Source organism: Homalodisca vitripennis, chromosome 2 (genome assembly GCF_021130785.1).
Source record: "Homalodisca vitripennis isolate AUS2020 chromosome 2, UT_GWSS_2.1, whole genome shotgun sequence".
Taxonomy (NCBI): domain Eukaryota; kingdom Metazoa; phylum Arthropoda; class Insecta; order Hemiptera; family Cicadellidae; genus Homalodisca; species Homalodisca vitripennis.
The window spans coordinates 73,706,677-73,730,614 of NC_060208.1; the positions used below are offsets into that span (position 1 = coordinate 73,706,677).

General features: G+C 31.9%; 2 protein-coding genes across 4 annotated transcripts in view; one reads left to right on the forward strand and one right to left on the reverse strand.

Annotated features, from left to right (window-relative positions):
• Positions 1-7,465, forward strand: part of LOC124354173 (peroxidase-like) — a 48,956-nt gene extending 41,491 nt beyond the window's left edge. For both annotated transcript variants that reach the window (XM_046804439.1, XM_046804438.1), the window contains exon 13: positions 6,897-7,465. In XM_046804439.1, the coding sequence (XP_046660395.1) occupies positions 6,897-7,140 (244 nt within the window). In that variant the 3' untranslated portion in view covers positions 7,141-7,465. The remainder of the gene's footprint in view (positions 1-6,896) is intronic.
• LOC124354175 (trichohyalin) overlaps positions 1-23,938 on the reverse strand; it is a 46,953-nt gene that overhangs the window by 11,137 nt on the left and 11,878 nt on the right. Inside the window, exons 2-11 of one of the 2 annotated variants that reach the window (XM_046804441.1) lie at positions 21,212-21,287; positions 16,956-17,091; positions 13,448-13,584; positions 10,322-10,504; positions 6,851-6,934; positions 6,600-6,705; positions 6,345-6,488; positions 5,101-5,511; positions 3,260-3,474; positions 1,008-1,196 (exon numbers count right to left, since the gene is read on the reverse strand). In XM_046804441.1, the coding sequence (XP_046660397.1) occupies positions 1,008-1,196; positions 3,260-3,474; positions 5,101-5,511; positions 6,345-6,488; positions 6,600-6,705; positions 6,851-6,934; positions 10,322-10,504; positions 13,448-13,584; positions 16,956-17,091; positions 21,212-21,287 (1,681 nt within the window). Of the gene's footprint in view, positions 1-1,007; positions 1,197-3,259; positions 3,475-5,100; positions 5,512-6,344; positions 6,489-6,599; positions 6,706-6,850; positions 6,935-10,321; positions 10,505-13,447; positions 13,585-15,460; positions 15,547-16,955; positions 17,092-21,211; positions 21,288-23,938 lie in introns of those variants that run through there. The other variant, XM_046804442.1, reaches the window with a different exon arrangement.

The window sequence follows — 23,938 nt, forward strand, 5'->3', positions numbered from 1 at the left end:
GCTCACGCACTCCAACTCACACTCACCCCAGTTCAGGGGTTTCTTGGATGGTCAAAACAAACTAATATGTTTACATTAATGTCCATAATTATCGCAAATAGATTTTTTAATTTCCTTAGTGATTATTACAATTAAATCACTTGAATTGACTCCATTAATAAGTTGACTTATCATACTTTGTGATACATCACAATTCCCGCTTACAAATCTTGCTGCAAACTATTCGAAATTTAAATTTGAACTATATTGGTCTGTGACAAGATTTTGGAAATACAACCAAAGTGCTTAGATTTGATTTAATCCTTCTTAAATATTTGTTCAGAGTTGTTGAATGATTCTTTCCTTTGCATTTTTAATGAATTGATTTCTACACAGGCTTTGGGAAGGTTCGATTATCCTCTATAGAGATCAATATTTTAAAATGTATTGTTACTTTACTATATTTCTGAAGATAAGACTTAGGAATGTTTGAAATACAAACCTGAGTTGCTGATATACTGAAGTACACATGTTTAAGGTGAAGAAGGTCAACACAGTTTATGGTTTGTGTTTGTTCGATATTGAAGGACGCCATAAGTAATATATGATCTTTAAGAGAGGTGTTGATGACATTATATGTTATTTACTTTCAAGTAGTTAGTAGAACTCCTGGGTAGAGTAATGATGGGTGGCCAAGTATCACAATAATCAATTACAATAAACCAAGATTAAATTAGATTTAAAATTAGGGCTAGCTTCATCTCAGGAAAAATGTTTTGAAACTAAAAACATCATAATATTTTTGTGCAAGAGATTAACCATCTGAGAATATTGATTTCTTGTTGCATTGGCCTAATATGCACTGATATCATGAGAAGGCTTCAAGGCAACTATATAAACTACAGTATAGAATGAGAACTACTAGAGTTCCAAAGGCTGTACGGGTCTGTCCACCTCATCGATGTTGGAAAACGGATGAAGAAAAGTTTTCATTAATTTCTACATTAACATTATTGTACAAAATCCACCTGCTATCCTCTCTCTCTGGTTTGTTGGACTTGGAGCGCACACGCATCAAGTTCCTACGTAGCCTTGTTTGGTAATAGGGGTCTCGTTCACTCTGCTTTATGTACTGTGTCTCTGGTCTGTTAACTCCCCACTTGGGCCTTTCCTCTAGCCTCGGTTGGGACCTGCAGCGCAATGGTAATTTCTCTGACCTAGCACAGATATAAGGCTTAATAAATGATTGAACACATAACTTTATCACTGACACATTAATTTAAATAGATGATCACAATAAATTATTACGATTTGCTTTTCATCAATTCAAAAATTCAACTGGTTGTTATATCCCTAATGTTATGATAAAGAGAAGGTAATCAGCTCCTCCAATTCTGAATTCTCTCTCAGCCAAACTTAGCTCTTGTGAGTTCAATACTATCCCACTTTAAAAATGTGGTTTATACCTTCCATTTGAACCTACATTGAGTACAGCAAAAATAGTGTCAAATCTAGGCAACACTACAGATATCCAGGAGTAGCACATTACTAACCGCAAATGCTGAGATATTGGGGTACAAGGATAAATCTGTAGGTTTAGTCTACTGCGGGGGAAGACTGTTCGAGTTGGTGGGACTCCCTCAGTGTTAAGAGCTGTTGCTAGCCTAGAATAAGAGTGTGCACCCCTGCCTGCTTTGACTGGAGAGGCCGGTACAGAACTGGCCTCCACTTCTTCAGGAAACATCACTGAGATTAATGCCCATAATCCTTCTTTATGGATCTTAATAAGAGGCGTCCTCTACCCCCAACCTTACCCATCCAGAATATTTTCTGTCACTCCGGAAGCAGTACAAAGATGTTTTTAGGACTAAATCCAATTCTCAGCTTCTTATCCTAAGAGAAAGAAGAAGAAGAAGAAACAGTGCTTTATTTGTACAATAAACAAAAACAAAATATTACCCTCAATAATCTTAATAGGAACTAGCTTTAGCTCACTAAAACAAATAAGTATTTATTTATCCTAAGTAAGGAACAAATATTTGCACTAAATACAATGGTCATTTCGACCGTCTGTCTGGTTGGCACTTCTGTACACTTCTTATAACTACAATTAATACAAAAAAATGTAATTAACCAAAACTATAGATATTTTAAGTTTGGCGATTCAAATAAGGTTCAAAATATCGGAAAAAAGAAAAGGAAAAAGTAATATTTCACGCGCGCGCGCGCGCCCACACACACACACACACACACACACATTAATATAATATTTGTTTTTATTTTATTTTGGGATCCTTACAACTGTCATATAAAAGTTTTTCATCTATATTTCAATATTTAAAAATTAAATTCATACACTAAATCCCACCGCATTTTCCACGCATCTCTCATATATTTTCCAAATTGAAGCCAATCCTTTCCATTAAGGTAGTCAAAAAATTGTTTTTCGCTTAGCACGTTACTCCCAAACCATTTTCTCCGAATCGTTGCCAGAATAGGACAAATACTCACAAAGTGAAAGACCGTCTCATACTCATTCCGGTTACACAAAGAACATACGTGATTTTTATCAGGAATCCAAGGTTTGTAATTTAAATCAACCAGGCCTGCCCGCGCCTTAATTGCCCAAGACATAATATTCATATCATAACAATCTTTCAGGAATGTCTTATCTCCAAGGTCAAGTTTTATTGTTAGATAATGTGGATGATAGACAGACGTACAAGCACGTACTGTACGTTCCACTCGCCAGCCTGTTCGCATCGCCTCAACCACCCTAGACAATTGGCCCACCAACTCAACGCTGTTGTCAACATTAAAATTTACCTCGATTCCACACTTACTTCCTAAGCTCTTCCACTCCCTGAACCAGAAAATTTTTTTTAATACACTAATTAATTTAGTTTGGCAAACAACGCATTTTTGTACTTTTGCGCCAAAGATGTTCAAATTGAAATTTGTATATAATATATTGTATTGAAATATTTTGAGTTTTCAAGATTTTCATCAATGTTGTATTTAGAGGGGTTTTTATTTCAGAATTTTGAATTATTGCTATTTCAGACAAATTTAAACGTTCCAAAAAGTGTGTGGAGAGCCTATGCTTAGTCTCAATGACTCATGGTTGAAATTGATGTCTATCGGCTATCCCCACATGTATCAGACTACAGCAAAGTTGAGAAAACATTTTCTCAAGATTTCTTTATTTTTCTTTTTAAGAAAAGGATCCTTTCGTAGTTTTAGAATTATTTTGCAAAAATAGTTCCAACAAGGTACTGACTTGATGAGATCAGTTTGTGTGGACTTCTCATAGGAAGGATTGGTGCGAAACTTGCTGGGGGTAAGCAGTCGGCCAGGTGACACCACAAGGCTCAGCTGATTGACTTCGACTTCATGAGGCTCACTCAGCACCAACGCGATCTCTGGACTCACTTCCTCGTCCAATGAATCTGGATCCACATCCTGATCATCTGATGACTCTGTTGAGTTCTCCTTCTGGAAAAGTATAAATTTAGTAGTACCACATTGTGTCCAAGATTAATTTTAATTTTCTTTCACTGAAGAACGTTTAAGTGCCAAGGTGTAGCAGGTATTATTTATGGAAATTTTAAACCTATAAATATTGAATAAACACACCAACAAGGATAATATTACCTGCATTTTTGTTTCTTTATAAAGTTGACTGTTGTACTAAATAAAGGTGTGTTATTTTGATTATCAGTATTGCTGTATCAAAGACATAGATCATCTTCAGTTGTCAAGAAAATATATACTCTTCAAGTATAGGCTTTGGAATGGTCTCCCAAGGATTAGAAATACACTTAATCAATGACCCAGGCAATCCTGAAATATTAGTGCTCAAAATGATCTATCCGGTACTTTAAAAGTTTTAGTTATCCAAAATTTCCATAAGATATGGAGTTGAGGCCTAAACATCCATCATCAAGGTCATATTCCACTGAGTCTAATGCTTTAGTTGTAAGAAGGAGTTGTAAAATGATTTCCATGTGGAACTGTTCCCCTATGGTAGAGAAAATATCCATCCTGAAAGTATAGCTATGAGTGCTAATAGGCCTACTTCAGGACAGGGAAGACTTTTATTCACATTCCATGTGAGCAAGAGGAAAAAGATGAAAGTTCTATGGTTGGGTAAAAATTGCTGAGTCTATAATTGGCAACTGCAATCCCTAAGTTACTTCCACTCTGTATATTTGTTGAGAAGTTTACCCTCATGTTTCAGGGAGAACCAAATCTGTGGTAGAGATTTTTGTAACAGTACTTTATTGTCAAATTATGAATTAAAAAACTTGTCACAACCAAAGAAATTCTCTTTAGCCAGGCTGCAAAGTTCGGATGAGACTAAGAAATCATTGCATACTGAAGTTTTTGTTTATGTCACAAGTTTACACCTGCGTAGAACTGTAGTTGATAAGACTCATAATATTTGTCCAGGACCTAATCTGGCAAAAACGAAATTTTTGTATGGTTCGGGAGCTTATCTAATTGGTGAATAATTATTGATGAAATTCCTTATGTAAATAAGTTACATTAAAGATGAGGTATTTTTGAAAAATACATTTTTTGAGACTAGAAAAAGTGTAATCTAACAGTAGGTTACACTACAGAGTAAAATAAAAATTTAGGAATGAGAATATCATCTGAATTTTCGTATCAGAACTGTAGTTATTGTAATTAATACCAATTAGAGTATCTACTGAGAGTGCAACCAATGTCAATATAATAAATACACAAAATGTATGGAGAAAATGCATTTCTATAACAAAGACTTCTTAATAAATTCCAGCAAGATGGGTGACTTTTGATTTAAATATTATCTTAAGAGAAAATAAGGTCGTCTTTATGCTTCTTTCTAAAATTTGTAATGATGGAATGGTAAATCTTTGCTAAACTTGTACAGTAACTGTCCAACTGTAATACATGTAGTTAATACCTTCACTGTGGCTCTATACTGAGAGATTTTAAATAGTGTAACAGAACAGGATGTCTACAGTGGCTTCTACCACAATCAGTGTGTTTTTATACCAACTTTTTTCTGTATAGTAGACATGATATTTTGCTATTTCTACAATAGGTACTTACAACACCAATTATTTTATTTACCTTTACATTCATTATGTGAGGTTTTACAATCTCTTTTTGTTGGGAAATATCATCATTTTTTATTGACAACTTAATTTCTTTTTCTTGGTTTTGGGGGGGTTTTGGTGATGTCTGCTCCATAATAGTGGGTGCACTTTGTTCTTTGGAAATGTCCACTTCTTCTTTAATTTGTTGTTCAGCCTGATTTTCTTGCATATGCAGGAGCTTGGGCTGCTCAAGCTCCACTCGAGCTATTTTCAATTCTGAGCTGACAACACACGGTGCATCAGTCCTTTCTTCATAAACTGGCAAATGAGTTTCACTCACTTCCTGTTTGTATTTTTTACGTGTTTTTATCTTCTCCTCTCTTGCCAGACGTTCTGCAGTTTCAATTGCTTCTCTCATTGCTTTCTCCTTCCTCTCCTCTTTGACCTGAAACAGGAAATTCCATTAATATTAAAAACATGATATTTAAAACATTTCAAAGCTTTATTTTTTCCCTAGAAATTTTAGAAAATTATGTTTCAGATAGAATTTTGTAACCTTGAGAAGTATTACAAAATGTTTACACAATGAAGCCTGCCTTCAATGCATTTTATATAATTAGTATTCATATTTTGAACAATAGTGCAGAAAGGTCAAACTGAAAGCACTTTGTATTCACTGATAAAGTTATCACTTTGTAATGTCAGTTCAGCAGTTTGCTTAGTAAGTTTTACTCGAGATATTACTTTACATAAACAAGAAAATTGCTAACTTCAACCGTATTGAAAATAATGTCTTTGTCAATTCAATTTAAATTAAAACCATTTTTATTATTAAATCAAAATATTTTTTTAACTGGGATAAATGCATTGCTGTAAAAATAATTAAGCTGTTTTTCTCTAATGCACCACTTTTCTCTTTTTATAAAGGTATTTTCCAAATACACAAAAATGTTGTTAGGTCCAGTGAGTATTCTGGAATCAAAATTGCATTTCTTTTCTCATTCTGATCTCTGTATAATATCCATAACAACATATGATTAAACTTAGTTATGTCAATCATTAAGATCCTTTACATTACTAACATTTATACTTTTAAGCTTTAATACACGAAAGAGTGAATTAATCAGCTCTTTTATTTTATCATGCAAAATTAGGACCATTATATCCTTTCTACATTTAACCTGCAAAGAAAAGGCCAATTCAACTTATACGCTTTAAGTAATGTTATTTACATTAAAATGAGTGTGTAATTACAAATAATCCCATCCCATTACGAACCTCTTTTTCTCTTTGTTTTTGACGCTCCTCGTCCAATCTCTTCCTTTCAATTTCTTGTTGTTTTCTCAATCGTTCCTCCTCCAATCTTTCCTCTCTTTGGCGGCGTTCCCGTTCTTCTTTACGCTTACGTTCTCTTTCTTCTAACTGAAACAAGTTTCTCATAACATTATAAACCATATTTTGTGTGATTAGTCAGAATGGATATATATATTTAACTTTATAAAACTATATTTTATATGAAATATTTGTTCAAACCTGTTGACGAATTGCATTCTGTAACTCTTTAGCTTTCTGCCGCTTCCTCTCCCTTTCCATTAGTTCTTCTGGTTCAATGGAAATGTTTTGACCTCGCAAATATGTTCTGAAAATGTAAAATATTTAATTCTTAAAAATTATTGGTAATAGTCTTTTTATTCATTTTCATTTTGTTGCAGTCAAGTTATTTTTACCAACTCAATTAATTATTTCTCAAATGAATCTACAATGAAAGAATTTACATCACTTACCGGTCACTGTTGGCAAGAGTGTCACAACTTCCATATTCTGTTACAGGACTGGAAACCTCTGGATGCGTGATTACCAACACCTCACTGGAACAACATCACCAACTTACAATGAAAACATTTATAACACTTACCATTCACTATTGGCAAGAGTGTCACAACTTCCATATTCTGTAACAGGACTGGACACATCTCGGTGCATGATTACCAACACCTCACTGGAACAACACTTAGCATTTACATCACTTACCGGTCACTGTTGGCAAGAGTGTCACAACTTCCATATTCTGTAATAGGACTGGACACATCTCGGGTACATGTTCAGGGCCGTACTCAGCTATTGCCCCAGAAAAGATGTTTGGCCAGGCCTCCTTATGTTCTCTGCCGCTGATTCCCCGTCACACCGCTTCACACCCCCTCCCCCCAACGTTATCCTATTGACAATATCTTATTATTTTGTTTTTGGTAGTGATATTAAATATATGCTACTAAAAATAACTATGAAAAAACGTCTTAATAATCGGACCATTTTAAGCATAATTTAGTGACCTCTAAGCATGTATAATAATTAGTTTAATAGCCTATTGTAATAAACTATATTAAAAATTTGGCCTATAATAGTGTTACAGTTATTTGATTGAGCTATCTCGTCCATCGACACAGTCCCTTCAAATAGACATGTGATGGGGTCCGGCCTGGGCCCCAGGAAAATTATCCGAAAAAGTCGGGCTGAGTACAGGACTTTACTTGAACATCAGTTCCTTACACTATCTTGCTGGATTACCACTATCACATGTTCAGCTGCTTCATTTAAACTTTGATTGATAGTCAAACTTTTAACACTTAGTGTACATGAACTGGAATAAACTTGTAAAACTACAACTGTTGTGTTCTATAAACAATATTTGTATCCCTTTGAAAGTAAAATCGCAAAATTTAATCAAATAAACAATATTTTTAATATTAGCTGCTCTATTTGAAAATATGGTACAAAAACAAGATTTTAAATTACTGCAGACACATTTTGTTTTAAAACATCATTTTAAAATCCAAAGGATCCTTATGAGAACTATTTTATACTGCAGAAAATATAAGATGTTGCTGATTAAGTATACATTGATTCGAACCATATTTTCATACATTTAGAGTGTTCATGCAAAATTAAAAAAAAAATACATTTTACACATTTTTACTGTAACAGGCAGTACTATTTCAAAGCAAATTGGGTTTTGAAGATGAGATGAGAAGAAGGCAAAAATAAAATATTCTCCAAGTATAACTTCAGCAACTGGAAGTTATAGTTGTAACTACCCATGTATTTGATAAAAAGTTTTAACTGACAAGTGTCTCTTGCTACCAGTGGCGAGCGGTGAGATGAAGCTAATGAAGCACTGCTTTATTGGGTGGTAAAAGTAATTTTTTACCTAAAGCTGTTAACAACGCTACTAGAAATAATCTTGACGCGCACTAAATACACAATTTTTGATATTGTTCCTCCGCTTATGTTCTGCGTCTGTACTGAAGTTGGGATGCGACAGCTTCGGTAGACAGGCTGCGCACGCATAGAGTTCATGGTTATGGGGCTGGGGGGAGTGGAGCAGTAGCCGGTGTTAACAAGTGGTCAGGGAAGCTAGCTTCCCTTGACGGAGACATATGATTGATCCCGACTACTGCTGAACGTGCCTACTGTGTTTTGCCGAAGGGCTGAATGCTTACCGCGTAACTTAAAGCTACTTGTTTGTATAACTTTACATAAGTTGTGTTATAATTTTCTCAACTTGCCTATCTTATTACATTGAAAAGTATGCAGAATTAATGACTCTACTGAAAAGCAATATTATCATAAATATAAAATTACTCATAAAGAGATTTTTTATTTAAATTCTACCTTTTTATATAAATTTAACAAAAGATGTACTAAACACGTGATATTTCTATGTTTTCTTACACTTGAATTGCAATGAAATGTGTGTAAAAATGCATGTTTTTAGTCTAAAAATGTGAAAAATTTTCTCCGGAGTTTATACCTCTGCTTCACCCACTTACATGACCACTGTACAAAAAAAAAGCAACAAAAGTTATTAGTATCACCTGATGATTAAATTTTAGAAATCGGTTGTGTAGTTATTAAACACTCTGTATTCTACATATATGTAAAACAAAATGTCCCCATCAGTGCAGTAGCATATGTACAAATTATTTCCGTTTGGGGAGGTGTATTTTTGGGATGAGGAGAATATTGAGAATGTATGAGATTTATTCTCATATCTCTGTGTATTGTAATAAAACTATAAATTCATCTTTGTAAGCCGGTCTGAAGCCAGTGACACAGTAAAAATTGTATTTAATTTATTATGTGAATCTTTATTAGTATTTTTGGTGTAATTTCTCAACCATTCAAGATTCAAGGCAAACTTCAAATATAACAAAATTTAGTTTTTAAGTGAGCTATTTATTGATTAGTGCAGTGAAAGTCATATCTTGCTATTGGAATTTTTAGGTTTGACAAATTTTAAAATCTTAGATTTGAATTATTTAAAAAAACTTGGAAATGTACTGAAAAAGTGACAACTGTAATATATTTTTGGAAAAAGTACTTCTTTGGTAAACTTGCATACAAATTTGGATTTTCTAAGATTTTAACAAGGTAACAGAAAAAATTGTGAAAACCACACAAATTTATAATTTTAGACCACCCTGTGTACAAAAAGCGGAATAAATTTAAACTTTTTTCTAGATGATACAGACCTTTAAAATAAAATATGACTTGACCAACCTTTCCAAATTAGATCTATCTACCTCCCCCCCCCCCAAAAAAAAGTACCATTTTGTTTATTTTTGGGTGTTAAAAATTATTTTCTTGAATTCCATGGGGTCGAAATATGTGGGTTCTCGTTAAAACAAAGAAGGTAGGTTTCTCGCTTCAGCCGCTATACATCGTGGACAGATGGTGCTTCACCCTGTATTATACAACTAACATAGATAGTAAGTTTGGTGTAGCTAAATTATGATTAATTTGTTTTAAGATTTTAGCACTATTTAGATACCTAGATTTGAACTCCATAATAATATTACAGCAGTTTTATCAGTTACAATCAATTTTTTACACTTTCATTGGAATCGTTATATAATGCCTAAAAATTGTATTCAGAGGATGTTCAACTTTGTTGTGGTTAAAGTTATCAAATTGAGGCAGTCAATAAAACATCACTAATTGCATAAGTAAATTCACATTTATTTTAATGCCTGTACAGTAACTTGCATAAGTGGAGTAGCACTAAATTTCTACATCTGCCTTTGGGTATTTATCTTGCATATTCTGTACTGATGGAAGAGTTGTTTTCAAATAATTATTATTTTTTAAATACACTAATTAAACTGTGAAAATGTAATACAATATTTTATGAGCCAAATAATGTTAAGAAAACATAACGTAATAAAAAAGTTTAAATATATAATTAGTTAAAATTATACCTAACAGTGTTGTTGGTGGCACGACATAGCCAGGCGGGCGGTGTAGCTCCAGGGCGGTCCGTAACAGCAGGTAAGCGGGCGTCAGGGTTGTGGATGCTGGCATCCCACAGGTGGCCCACCCCCACCCCTTTGTCACCCCATCGAGGACGACCCCCGTCTGAGTTGAGGGAGTCTGGGGTGTTCCTGTCAGGAATAATTTAAATTCAAGAGATTTCTATCTAACCACAGTTTAGTTTTTATCAAGGTAAATAACTTTTAAGCTTCTATTGCACACCTGATATGTAAGAAAGCAAATACTGCTGATCCAAATAAATCAATTTTCGTTTTTAATAAATTATTTAAGACAATATAAACTGTTATCTTAAAAAATATCTGTTTACAAACATCAGCAGTGACAAAAAATAATGTTGACAGTATTTGACGTGTTAATCGACAATATTGGATACAATTTTATTTATTAATTTTGTAAACCCCCATATTCTAGGAATTTTGTGCTAAAACTATAGTTTTAGTTAACATTTTTTAACACACTGCTCCAACGATTTCAATTTAATTTGTACTTTACTCAGTAGATGATCAACAGAATAGTAACACACCTCCCAAAACACTTTCCTTTTAAAAATATTTAAAATGTGATAAATGCCATTAAAACTATGACAGGTCAGAGTTGGCCAATGTTTTTGTAATTTGAAATAAATGTCTATAAGAAAATTTACAACTGATTTTGTATGGTGTTAATAATCCACGTTGATGTTACAAAGTGTTTAAAATATAGGATATGGAATTGTTATACTATTTGGACTTTAACATAAACTAAACATAATCATAACTATGTTACTGGAAATGTTAAGAGATTTGTTTACTTCTACATATAGACAAGTTGCTTTCTTATATATAATACATCGAAAAAATTCATCCAAGAAAATATAGATGTACTGAATAAAGATGACAAAGTGTAGACATTGTTTTAACTAATAATTACTTGTTAATATTATATTTACAACATTGCATAATAAATTCAAACTATTAGTATTATTGATTTTAATCTACTCTGAGCTTTTCAAAACCGTTATTAAAATTTTGCCATATATAACAAACTTGTAATAAATCATGAACTATTTTATATTTATTTAATTTCTCTAAAAGGTTTGAATTTTAAAAAAATTAATTTTATAATTAAAAGGTTTTAGTAACAGTATAACGATAAATGTTATTTTCATCAAATATTTTTGTAAATCAGACCAGACAGGAACAGTGCAGTAGGAACTTTGAAATGAATAAACACAAGTACAGTAACATCAATAGATTAGTAAACTTTCCTATCACAACTTAAGATCTTTTTACTGTGTTGGACCCATCCATAAATGCCAGTAGATGTTTTAAATTTCTATGAATGGTTTATGGGAGATACAGATAGTAACGGAATGGTACAATTGGATTAAAATACTTATTAATACGATCAAGCCCAGCCCTATTTCGGAGTATAACACCCAAAATCCCAAATTTAGTATTTTAGCCTATTATATTAATTTAGCATTATTAGAATATAATCACTTTTATGAAAAAAATCTTTTTAACATAAAAAGTACTCTGACGCCACCAAAGGGTCATCAGTTCTAATGTTGTGAACACGTGATACATAGACCTAATAATTGTGTTGAAACTCATAACACACACACACACACACATATATATATATATATATGTGTGTGTGTGTGTGTGTGTGTGTGTTATGAGTTTCAACACAATTATTAGGTCTATGTATCACGTGTTCACACCATTAGAACTGATGACCCTTTGGTGGCGTCAGAGTACTTTTTATGTTAAAAAGATTTTTTTCATAAAAGTGATTATATTCTAATAATGCTAAATTAATATAATAGGCTAAAATACTAAATTTGGGTGTTATACTCCGAAATAGGGCTGGGCTTGATCGTATTAATAAGTATTTTAATATATATATATATATATATATATATATATATATATATATATATATATATATAAAACGTAATTTTTGTAGATAAAATATTACGTTTTAGGTAAAAAGTACTATGATGCCTCCATGGTGTCATTGGTACTGATGGTGTTGATATGCAACTTACCAATTATTTACTGTATAGCAAAATAATTGTAAAAATGTAAGCAAATAGCACAACTCAGAATCCAAGTCATTTTGATAGTAATAGAAACACGTGAGAGACTGGTGGGAATCAAGTCAACTAATTTGAACAGCTGACTACAATTAGCTGTAGCTCAAGTTGTAAACATTAAAGAAATAGTCAGTAATATTTAGCCTGATTTCCAGGAACCAAGGTCGATTTGCTGTTCTTAGACACCTAAATAAATATTAAATAATTACAATTTATTATTGATAGTAAAAGATTAAGTGGCTTAAAAATACCCTTGTACTTAATGCCACCATGGCATCGTCGGTACTAGTAGTGTGACATGTGAACGACGCCACTTTGGTGTCATCGGAATTAAAAGTATTAAGTCTGATGTTGACTATTAATGACCATAACTATTTGATTTTTTTAAACGTACACCATGTATACGTACTCAGACACGAAGTTCATAAAAGTTACTACAAAAATTTCGAAACTCAATAAAAATATTCATATTAATATATAATAAATTCATTTGTATCAATATGTTTATTTATTATAAGAGAATAATAAGAAGTTTTGTCTATAATTAATAGAGAAATATTTTAATTTTTAAGGGTTTTCTTTAATAAACAAAATCATAATGTCTTATACGAATTATTAAATTTGAATTTGAAAGTAATGGATTTTTTTTTACCATATCACAATTAAAAGATTCAAATATAGCATGAGCCATCTCTTATGAAAAGATTTTCGGTTTCATGTAAACTGCACCTTTGAAACCAATATATGCTTTTCAGAATTTACTGTTGGTATGGGAAAGGTAAATTACAGTATCTTATGCATAAAGAAAGGTTTAGTGCCATATTTTTGCATCATTTATTGTAATTACCAACAATCTTTGTTAATTGAATGATTAACATTCTAAAAGATATTTACAGATATTTTGTTGAATCAATCAACTACACAAAAACTGCATAAGATCAACAAATATCCTCAATAAAATTGCAGTACATACAAGCAGTTGGAAGAGTGCCATGTGCTGTTTTGGCGACTCCTTGGCTTACTGGGCCAGGAAGGTTGGTACTCTTGTCTCTCTCCTGAGTCACTGGCGTACCCAGATGTCTCTCCTTCCTCCCCATCACCATCACCATCCTGAACAACAACAATTACCCATTTTAGACACCAGCAATCAGTTTTTGTTAGCTTTATTTATTATTATTGTTTGCTTATAATTTCAGAGTCACAGCTCTTTAAGATAGCTTCCCCAAAGAAAAGGAAAAGTAGAGAAAATATCTTGATTAATCCGAAAGGAACTACAGGCATTTAAAGCAGGCATTTTTTGGCAATTATGACTATATTAAAACAAAAACACAATGATAAAAATATAATTTGTACTGTATGTATATGAATTGTGACTTCATGAATGGTATGTTTTTAATGAAACATAATTTAAGGAAATAACTCATTATAAACATGGCATTTCCTCCAGTCATTTTTCATAACTCGATGCACAAATTCATGTACTTATCTTCAGTTTTTTTTCTGTGGGCCTGACTAGAAGATAACCACAAATATTACCTTAAGTGCCTATAATTCATTGTGATATAATCAACATTTTTCGTTTTTACCTTATTCAGAAAATATATCATAAATAGCTACGATTAAGAAAAGTTTAAAAGTCATTAAACAAGTTAACTGAACATCAATTCCACCACCTTAAGGTAAGTGAACATAATGGACCAGTGCATGGCTGGTTGATGTTTTCTTTGTGTGTTTCACCATTCCTAGTTTGATAAATCATCACCCTCTGTTGTTACAGCAATTCTGAGAGTTGTGAAGTGAATAAATTGGGACTAGAATAGAGAACAACTATTTACTAACGGAGAAGAAACATTAAGGAAAATTGTCAAAAGTAATTCTCTAGCCAGAATAAGAAAAACCAGAACACTGTATGTTATTAATACATGTACAGTGGTGTAAAGATTCATGAAATTTGTTGTAGCACAAACTAGTAATTTAAATAAATATAAATTTAAAATAATGAATTAACTTGTTATACAAGTAGTAAAGATTTTAACAAAGTTTATTTAAAATAATACAAACAACTCAGAAGAAATATTGTAATTGTGTAGTGGAAGGCCAGTGTACTTTACCGTTTACATTTTAACAGACAGTTTGTTTTCCTTGAAATTCCCTCATGATTATGTTCAGTCCGTTCATGTCAAATCCAACCACCTCCTGACAAGAATATGTACTTTGAAGGGAAAATGGAATTAAGGTAATTATGGAAATGTATGGAATTTCCAAGAAAAATGTCATCCTATTTATCCCTCTATAAAAGTATCAAACAATTTTGTCTTATATTTACTTATTTACCAATTACAGTTGCCCATTATGGCGGTTTAACAGGAGTGGAGTTGTTTCAAATTTAAAATTATTGAAAATTCAATTTGTTGGGCAACTTTTCAAATTTCTAAAATGTATTCAATTTAATTTTGGATTACGTCTTTAAAGTCAATTAAAGATTAATTCTGCACTACTTTGTCTCATTACCTGATGCTGATATACTTATACTTGACATACTTATGTCTGACGTTTTGTTTTTAAGAGTAAAGAAAGTGCAATCTGAGAAAAATAGTTATTTTAGATTTTTAACCATATTGATACCATTTAGTCATCACTAAATCTATCACTCTCAATAAATGGGGTTTTACATCTTAAATTTTTCAAAATAAACTAGTATCAAAAATGTTAAGTTGGTTTGTAAGAAATGTTTAATTAATTAAATAATTAGTCTTTTAAACTGCAGTCTTAAAACATTAATTAATATGCACAGTTAAAAGAATGGTAGTTAACAAAATTACCAAAATTTGTATGTAAATTTTATGTTTATAATGGTTATTTTCTACAAAATAATCAATTGAGGCTGATTTTATAATAGTAATACACAAAAAAAAAGAAAATCACAAATGTGCGTAGTTTAACATTGGTCCTTTTTATACTAAAACATTTATTTTTGATTACTCACGAATATCATTTAAAACAGATGTTGTAACAGTTGACTAGTGAAACTTCAATAGGCACCACAGGATAACACAGAAAAGGCTATCACTGACCATACAGAAATTAGGGTGTTGCATGGATATGACTTGGAGGGGGTGGTGGGAGAGAAGGTGAGGGGGTGTGTTCTAGATCTCTCCCCAGATAAGAGGCAAATAATCCATGTATCGAGGTTACCGGACTGGTTGCATGTCTCACCCCTTAACCTTCTTTTATTAATGGGACTTTCCCCACCACCAACTATAATTATCTAGAATGATGCAACAGAATTTCATATTTTGGTTCTAGAGACACTGTATTGCCAAAGTTATGGTTCTGAATTAAAATAATCAATGTATCCCATGTAATACCTCCAAGGCAATAAGGACTTAGTACATAAGTGATAATATAATTATGTTCCATTTTCCAAAATTTGAAAGAAAAATAATTTTTCTAGAATACTCCTAGTACTTAACCAGCTACATCTTTTCTAATATTACCCATGAAAATGTTTAATAGAATAGGAAAAGTATTTTACGTTCAGTCTGTTGAGGAAATATTCCCATACCAAACTTTATTTAACTAATTAATCACACTATGAAACTTCATCAGCTTTGATCAAGCAAGCCATTCATGTTTAATAATCTAGTAAATCTTAATAATAAATTAGATTGATCAGCTGATGTCAGCTATTCAGGTTTTGAAAATTCAAAATTTGGATCAGGTCTGGTTATCAGGTTTGTAAAATAAAATTGTAAAAGTGTTTAATTCATTAAAGAAAATTACTTCTTCAATTTACAAAACTATTTATATTTTCAATCATTATCATCACAATAAAATTAATACTCTATCTATATTTAGCATTTCCAATCAAATATACTGTTAATTGCAAAGCAAAAACAATTCCTCCTCTCAAACAAAATGACATACATGACTGTCAAATACCATTTTTAAGAAGGGTAGGAAAAATAAAATGAATTATTGTAAACTTATCATTGTGCAAAATGTGTATTGTATTTGTATGTATACGTTTGTATGTGCATTTCAATTCATAAAAAGCCATTACATCATACAGATAATCTACTATAAAAGATGGTTTGTCTATAATTGTATAATTTATTGTAGTTGCGTCACTTGTGTTTGGAGCAACGGATTAGAAGAAAATTGTTCATTTATATGATTATAATATCAGGTTACTAATTTTATTATAGGCAGATCAAAAATTATTTAAAATTTAGATTGAGAAAATTTTAGTTTTAAACTGGTATTGTGTATAGTGATAAGAAACTGTATGTTTTCATGAATTTGTTTTATGATACTAATCAATACAACTAACATGTATTATGTATAATTAGTGCACACAAAACACTGATTTCAAACATAAAATTCTGTTTATAACATTAAAACTACATAGGACTCTTATTTATTTATCAAATTTGACACCCTACATCATCTCTTGTAAATGTTAAAACAATGAAACCTACCTGGTAGTGTTTATAGATGGGGGGAAGACTTGGGCTGCGGCGACGACTCAACCTCCCTGAACTTCCTAGTGGTGACTCAAAGTTTTCAGAACTGACTTCTGGCCTTCTGAGATCACAAGAAGACACAAAGTGGGTTCTATAATAAACAGACAACTAACCTGCAGTGTGATTCTTGTACAAGCTGTTCTTTTATTTTGCTTTATTATTATTTAAGGATAAATTGGTTCTGTAGTGGGATAGGTGACACAATAAATACCTTCTACAGATGCTGAGCCAACATCTGTAAAATGTACCATACAATCTGGGCTGCATTAAAATTTCATGCCTTTACATAAAGCGTCAACTTTAAAAGAGTTATCAAATGATGATGTTAGCCCGTGAGAGTGAAAAACAAAACAACAAGAGTATGCATATTCCAATGAAATTTGATTCTGAAATATATTTACTACATTCTTGTGTAGATTTTAAAACATGGAGTATTCGATATGGTCAAATGGGAACAGAATAAATAATTAGGTAGTATAATTATGTCTTAAGTGATGTTTATTATAGATTGAAACTTTCACAGACATATTTTGCTCAAGAATAAAGTGAGTGATAAAGGAACATGACAAGCTCTTTAACTATGTTTAATTACGAAATAGAACTATAGAACAGCTTTTGTTCAAGAAAGCAAAGAAAAAGTAGAATAAAAAGGTGTAGTGTAAAAGTTATACAACGATATTTCATTAAATTTGAACTTCCATATACTTCCTTGAGAATGTTGTACTGAAATGGCAACTACAATAATTATATATTTTATACATGTATAAATCTTTCATGATTAATTTTTACCTTATGGCAATACACATAAGGGTTACAGGTTTTCCACTTAAATTGAAAAACTCTTAGTAAATTATTTTAAGATCAATAAAATAGAGTGTAACAATAACCAGTAAAAAAGCAATATTACAAATAAAATAAGAAGCATTAATGTCTTTATAATATATATTTGTAAAAACACTTGGTAAAAATAACTTCATTAGAAACAGAATAAAGCAAAGTGAGTTTTCAGTTTTTAGAAATATTCTTTATATCTTGAATGTAACATTACATAAAATTACATATTACATAAAAAATGTAAATGAATATGGTTAACAGTACTATGTTTAAAATACAGAAGTGGTTCGAAATAATGCATCACAATACTATATGTACAATTAAAAATTAAACTCGTTCCAACATATCAGATACAAGATGATGGTTAAAAATGTCAATTATGCCAAAAGAAAGTATGTAAGAGATGGCTGTAATGAAACAACTTGGATTTTAGCCTATAAAAATTCAAATACATTTACGCCCTTATTTTTTGTTGTAAAATTATGGGAGATTTTTCATTTTAAAGGTCCTATTAATATGTATCCAAATGATTAATAGTTTTTCTTGTAGAGCATATATTTGTTTCAATATTCAAACGATGAAGTACAAAATAGTCTGAGAGTTCTTTTTTAAATAACCAATAACAATATTGTAAAAACGTTTGAATGCATATTTCTTATACCTTTATAAAGAGACATCTTCCATTTCTATGATTGAAAATAAAGGTGTAAAATTGAAGATTAACATTGATTGTTCTTGACTCAAAAATCAAAATAGCCGACAATACAAAAGCCGGCTCTTAATAATTTGCAATTGTCAATGGTAGTTTAGTATCAATGTCTGAAGAAATGTAGAAAAACGTAAGAAACGGACATTTAAAGCTCAATCGATAACTTATATATCACTATTTCTAGTGCACTTTGGAGACAACCATAAATTAGCATATTTGACCATTTTTAGATGCAAACGTTTTAGGGCAAAAAATGTTTTTGAAGCTCAAAAATAAATAATAATAAATTTATTAAATTTTGTATAAAAATACATTGAAATGTTTCTATTTATTATCACAAATGTTTAGGAAAACATGCTGCAATGATCATCAATACACTACAATCACAATAAAACTCAACAGAAATATAAGCACGAACATTTTATTATCAATCTGACAATTTTACAATTTTGATTATGGTACTCAGTATATTTAATTTTGTTTCACTTCATCATATAGAATACAGGCAGGCCGCATTGATTTGAACACATAGAAATCTGAATACAACTCTACATTGAACAGCCTTTAACCTCAATCAGTCGGTATTTGTAGATTTTCATGTCACAACATGAAAGCCTGCATGTGTTACTGGGCACACTACATAAGTTGAACATATTTCTTATATTTTATTAGTATTTGCTGTGTAACGAAGCAAATATTCAGATTAACACAGCCCACCTGTACTTTGATATCTATTTTGGCAAATTAATATTAAAACTGTCCAAGTCTGATTGCTTGTTAGTTTAAATTGGTGCTTAATTTTTCTCAAAGTTCAAAATAGTGTATTTCTTATCTTCTGCCAACTTATTTAGTTTATTGTTCTTGTTGTATAATTATTCTTTTAATACATTTTACCAGCTTCTTCTTATTGGAAACTAAATGCTTAAGATATAATCAAACACTCCAATAAATGAAAGATTTTTATTTTGTGAGGCCTTTCGTGCTCAAAGAACACATCGTCAGACCCACATAACTGAAATAAAAGTAAATTAATAATAAAAACAATTTAGATTTAAATAAAAACATATGTCTTGAAAAATACAAAGAGATAAGATTAAAAATACATACCCCTCTATCAATTGAAAATTATAAAAAGGAAGTAAAGAAAATTAAAGAAATTGCATTATTTAATGGTTACAAAATTGAAATGATTGACAACATGATAAAAAAGAAAAAGAAAATTATTGAAAGAAATTCTAGAACAACTCTCTATCAAACTAAATGCAAAGAACCTGAAAAATGGATATCTGTGTCTTACAACAATTTAACTACAGAAATTGCTAAAAGTTTTAAAACACATGCCAGTATTAATGTATCCTCAAATTCCAAAATAAAACTAAAAAACATATTAGGAAATCCAAAGAATAAAATAGACGATGAAGAAAAATCTGGAATCTATCAAATTAATTGTGACAACTGTGATTTAAAATATATTGGCCAAACAAAAAGGAAAATAAAAAAGAGAGTAAAGGAACATAAAGCATGTCTGAAGTATCAGCAAGAGGAAAGATCGGCCATGGCGAAACATGCACTCCATACTGGACACTGCTTTTCACAAGTCAAATTATTAAAAGAAATCAATGACAACAAATTCCTCGATGCTTACGAAACTATTTTTATGCAGAAGAACCAAAATTATTTAGTAAATAATGAACCTGGACCTCTACAAAATTCACCGTTACTGCCTTTAATCTAATTAAATATTAATTTTTATATATACAGTAGACATGCTTCCTGGCCTTTAAAATCTTATCTCTTTGTATTTTTCAAGACATATGTTTTTATTTAAATCTAAATTGTTTTTATTATTAATTTACTTTTATTTCAGTTATGTGGGTCTGACGATGTGTTCTTTGAGCACGAAAGGCCTCACAAAATAAAAATCTTTCATTTATTGGAGTGTTTGATTATATCTTAAGTATTCTTTTAATGTTAAAAATTTACTTTATATTACAAAAATGCAACTTTTGTATTAATTTAAAGCAGTTTTGCTTGCAATACATTTTGTTCTAAACAAATTGTCCTATCTGATCTAAAAAATTTGCATTTTTACTTTTGAAAAGTAACACAAAAGTATTTAAATGATTAATACCTATGAAATTATATAATTAAAATTTATAAAAGTCAAAATTCAAGACTATTAAATGTTTAATTTTCACTATAAAATTTACTTTTGAATGATAATTTTACTGATTTTATAAAACATTTGCTCTTTTATGTTTTATATGAAGAGAACACCCAATAACATGTATATATGTTTAGTAGATCTATAGAAATTTAACAAAAAGCTACAACAAAGAAATTGATTTCATTCCACACTTACAGTACTATTAAGTTTTTCTAAATAGTATCTGAAAATGTGTATTTAATCATTTAATGAAAATATCAAACATATTTAGACAAGTTCTTATAGTTTTTTTTTTTTTTTTTTTTTTTTTTTTTTTTAAATCCTTTACTTTAATTTAATATACAAAATAAGACGTAATATCCCTACTTAACACCTCCTCTGAGGCACTCACTATACTGAGTGATCATTAGTACCTTACTCTGATTCTGTGCTATTTAATGTCTGGTGCAGTTATGTTGAAATTTCTGTTTATTAAATTTAAATTTAAATATAAATAATTACCTGATAGACGGTTTGTGGTCTTCGAACCTCCTGTTTGCCAGACCTCCCCAAATACCACAAAGACCAATCATCTCTTCTGAAATCAAAGTTAGTGGTATTACAAATTAACTAAACTAATATACATAATTTAACTCATATATTACTCAACAAATATTTATTTTAATTTACAATCGCATTAGCGTTAGATTAAAACAGACATTTTAAAAATCTTTATGGACTTGGAGTTTATTTGGTCTGCTATATTAAGTAGCTCAAGAATGAAAGTTGCTAATTTTTTTATGTAATTCAGAGAGAGGTGTCAAGCAATTTGTGCACCGACAGCAAGTATTTTCAGATACAACTGAAGAAAGAGAAGTAGTATATATTTCTAAAATTGTTATTTATTAATTGTTACTTAACTAATCAGTAGCTGTTACCCACAGCTCCACATACAATTTTCACAATCAAAGTCATTATACTACTTAGTAAAAACACTTATGATGTAATATGATGGAGTCATATGACATTTTTGAAATGTAAGTAGACATACATCAGGTACAGATTAAATCAGTGCTCACGTTCAAGAGTATCAGAGTTATTTTATTATTTTTTTTAATCAATGCAGAAATGCTGATTTGCTGATGTCTGGGACTTACACCCCCACTAAAACCCCATTGGCTCAGGCATCACTCCTTCTCAGGACTGATTTTCGCATTACTTCAAGCCTAATTAAGCCAACAGAGGGCGTCTACAGTATCAGGCCATGGGTTAGACAACACCGAGCTGTATTACCTTTCTTATAATTTCTTGGTTTTCAGCACATCGTCTACATAAGCATAGACAGTTTTCCAAGTCTGCCTGTAAGAGACCATTTTCTGAACAGTGGTTTCTGGTGAGAATTTGCCTTTGGCAATCTCGAGTCTCCTTCTTTCTTTTGCCTACTGTCTGCAGAAGTGCCCATAGGCATGTTCCGAGCTTTCAAACTTACCCACCTTAATCAAGTACGCTTGAAAGTTGGCATGACCAGTGAGGAACTACTTTGAGGTGAGATATAGCTTTACCTCCCTATGTTGTCGCTCCACCCATTCTCCAGTCTGGCCGTCCAATGCCCTCTACTCTCTAGCAGCCATCATTCCTGCCAGTCCCTCATGGTGTGTTCTCGAGCCTCGATGAGAGATACCAAACCGTTCCCTTCTAATACCCGCTTCCTTTCGAAAGCGAGCAGGTCGATTGGAGTTGCCACCGCCACCACGAGGACGGCCGGTTCTGATACAGTTCGCGATGCACCCCTTTTCTCTATACTGGCGGCATATTTTGCCTGTAGCACACTTTACGTAGAGCGTCTGCCCATATCTCGCACCTGTACAAGAGCACGGAATGCGTGGCCGACATCAGCAACCGCCGCTTACTCGTCACAAGTCCGCTTATATTCTTTATCAGTCGGCTCGAAGAGGCGGTAACAACCGCTGCCTTGTTTGCCGCCCCAAATATACTTCACAGCGCTTTTTGCCTCAGAAGTATCAGAGTTTAACCTGGTTCTAGTGCGCATTAATTATATTTCCAAGTCCACAGCTCAGTCTGCCTTGTTGTCCCGATAAAAATACAAATACTCTCGAAAATCTACTTCGGTAAAAAAAAGCGTTTACTTCTAGCTCTTGTCACGTAATTCCGGTCTAAGATATTTCCAGTAGGGTTTACGTTGATGAGTCTTGTTATTTTCGGACTGTAGTGTGGTAAAACATAGATCGTTGAGGCATGTTAGTGTTCATTGCCATGTTTTCCTTAAGCACAGGATAATGAATGCCACATCCCTTTTATGTTGAAATACCATATCACAATGTCGAGGAAACCTACTACTTTAGGTTAGGCATTCCTATAAGGTTAATAAAAGATACTCTTCCAGACACTCCTCCAACTATCACTGCTATTTTCAATAAATCTCTGGCTACTTCAATGTTCCCATTGACATGGAAGTTTGCTTTAGTTCGCCCACTTCAGAAGTGTTCCTCTTCACAAACTCCTTCACAATTCAGGCCAATAAGTATAGCCTACTCTCTGGTTTATCAAAGTGTTTGGAGCGGATTGTTCGTCAGCAATTTTCAATATATCTTTAAAGTAATAACATTTTATAATATTTCCAATCTGGTTTTCGCTCCAACCACAGCACTACAACTGCACTTCTAAAAATAGTTGATGGTATATGCCTTGGAGTTGATAAGAGTCAGATAACCATTTTAACCCTTTTCGACTTTTCAAAGGCTTTTGACTGCGTTTATTATCCCCTTCTCCTCATCAAACTTAGGGAAGATGGTTTCTCTAATGGTAGTGTCAAGTGGGTTGAGTCTTATCTTTCGGGACGACGACAGTGTGTCAGGTCGGGTGAGAAGCAGTCGAGATGGAGACCAATCACTCGTGGAGTTCCACAGGGTTCAGTAGTGCGGCCTTGGTTCAGTCCTGGAGCCACTTCTATTTTCACTGTACATCGATGACATTGCTACTCAAATTACTCATTCAAATTTTCACTTATATGCAGATGACTTACAAATATACCGCCACTGTTCTATAAGAGAAATACAAACTTGTGTGACTTTCATGAATTCCGATATTGATGCTGTTACTCACTGGACTTGGAAACATGTACTAAAATTAAACGTGGACAAAACTCAATGTATTATGATAGGTCTTTCAAAGCTTGTTCGTAAAATTGACTTTACTACGGCTCCCAAATTAAAACTAAATGACCAAGAG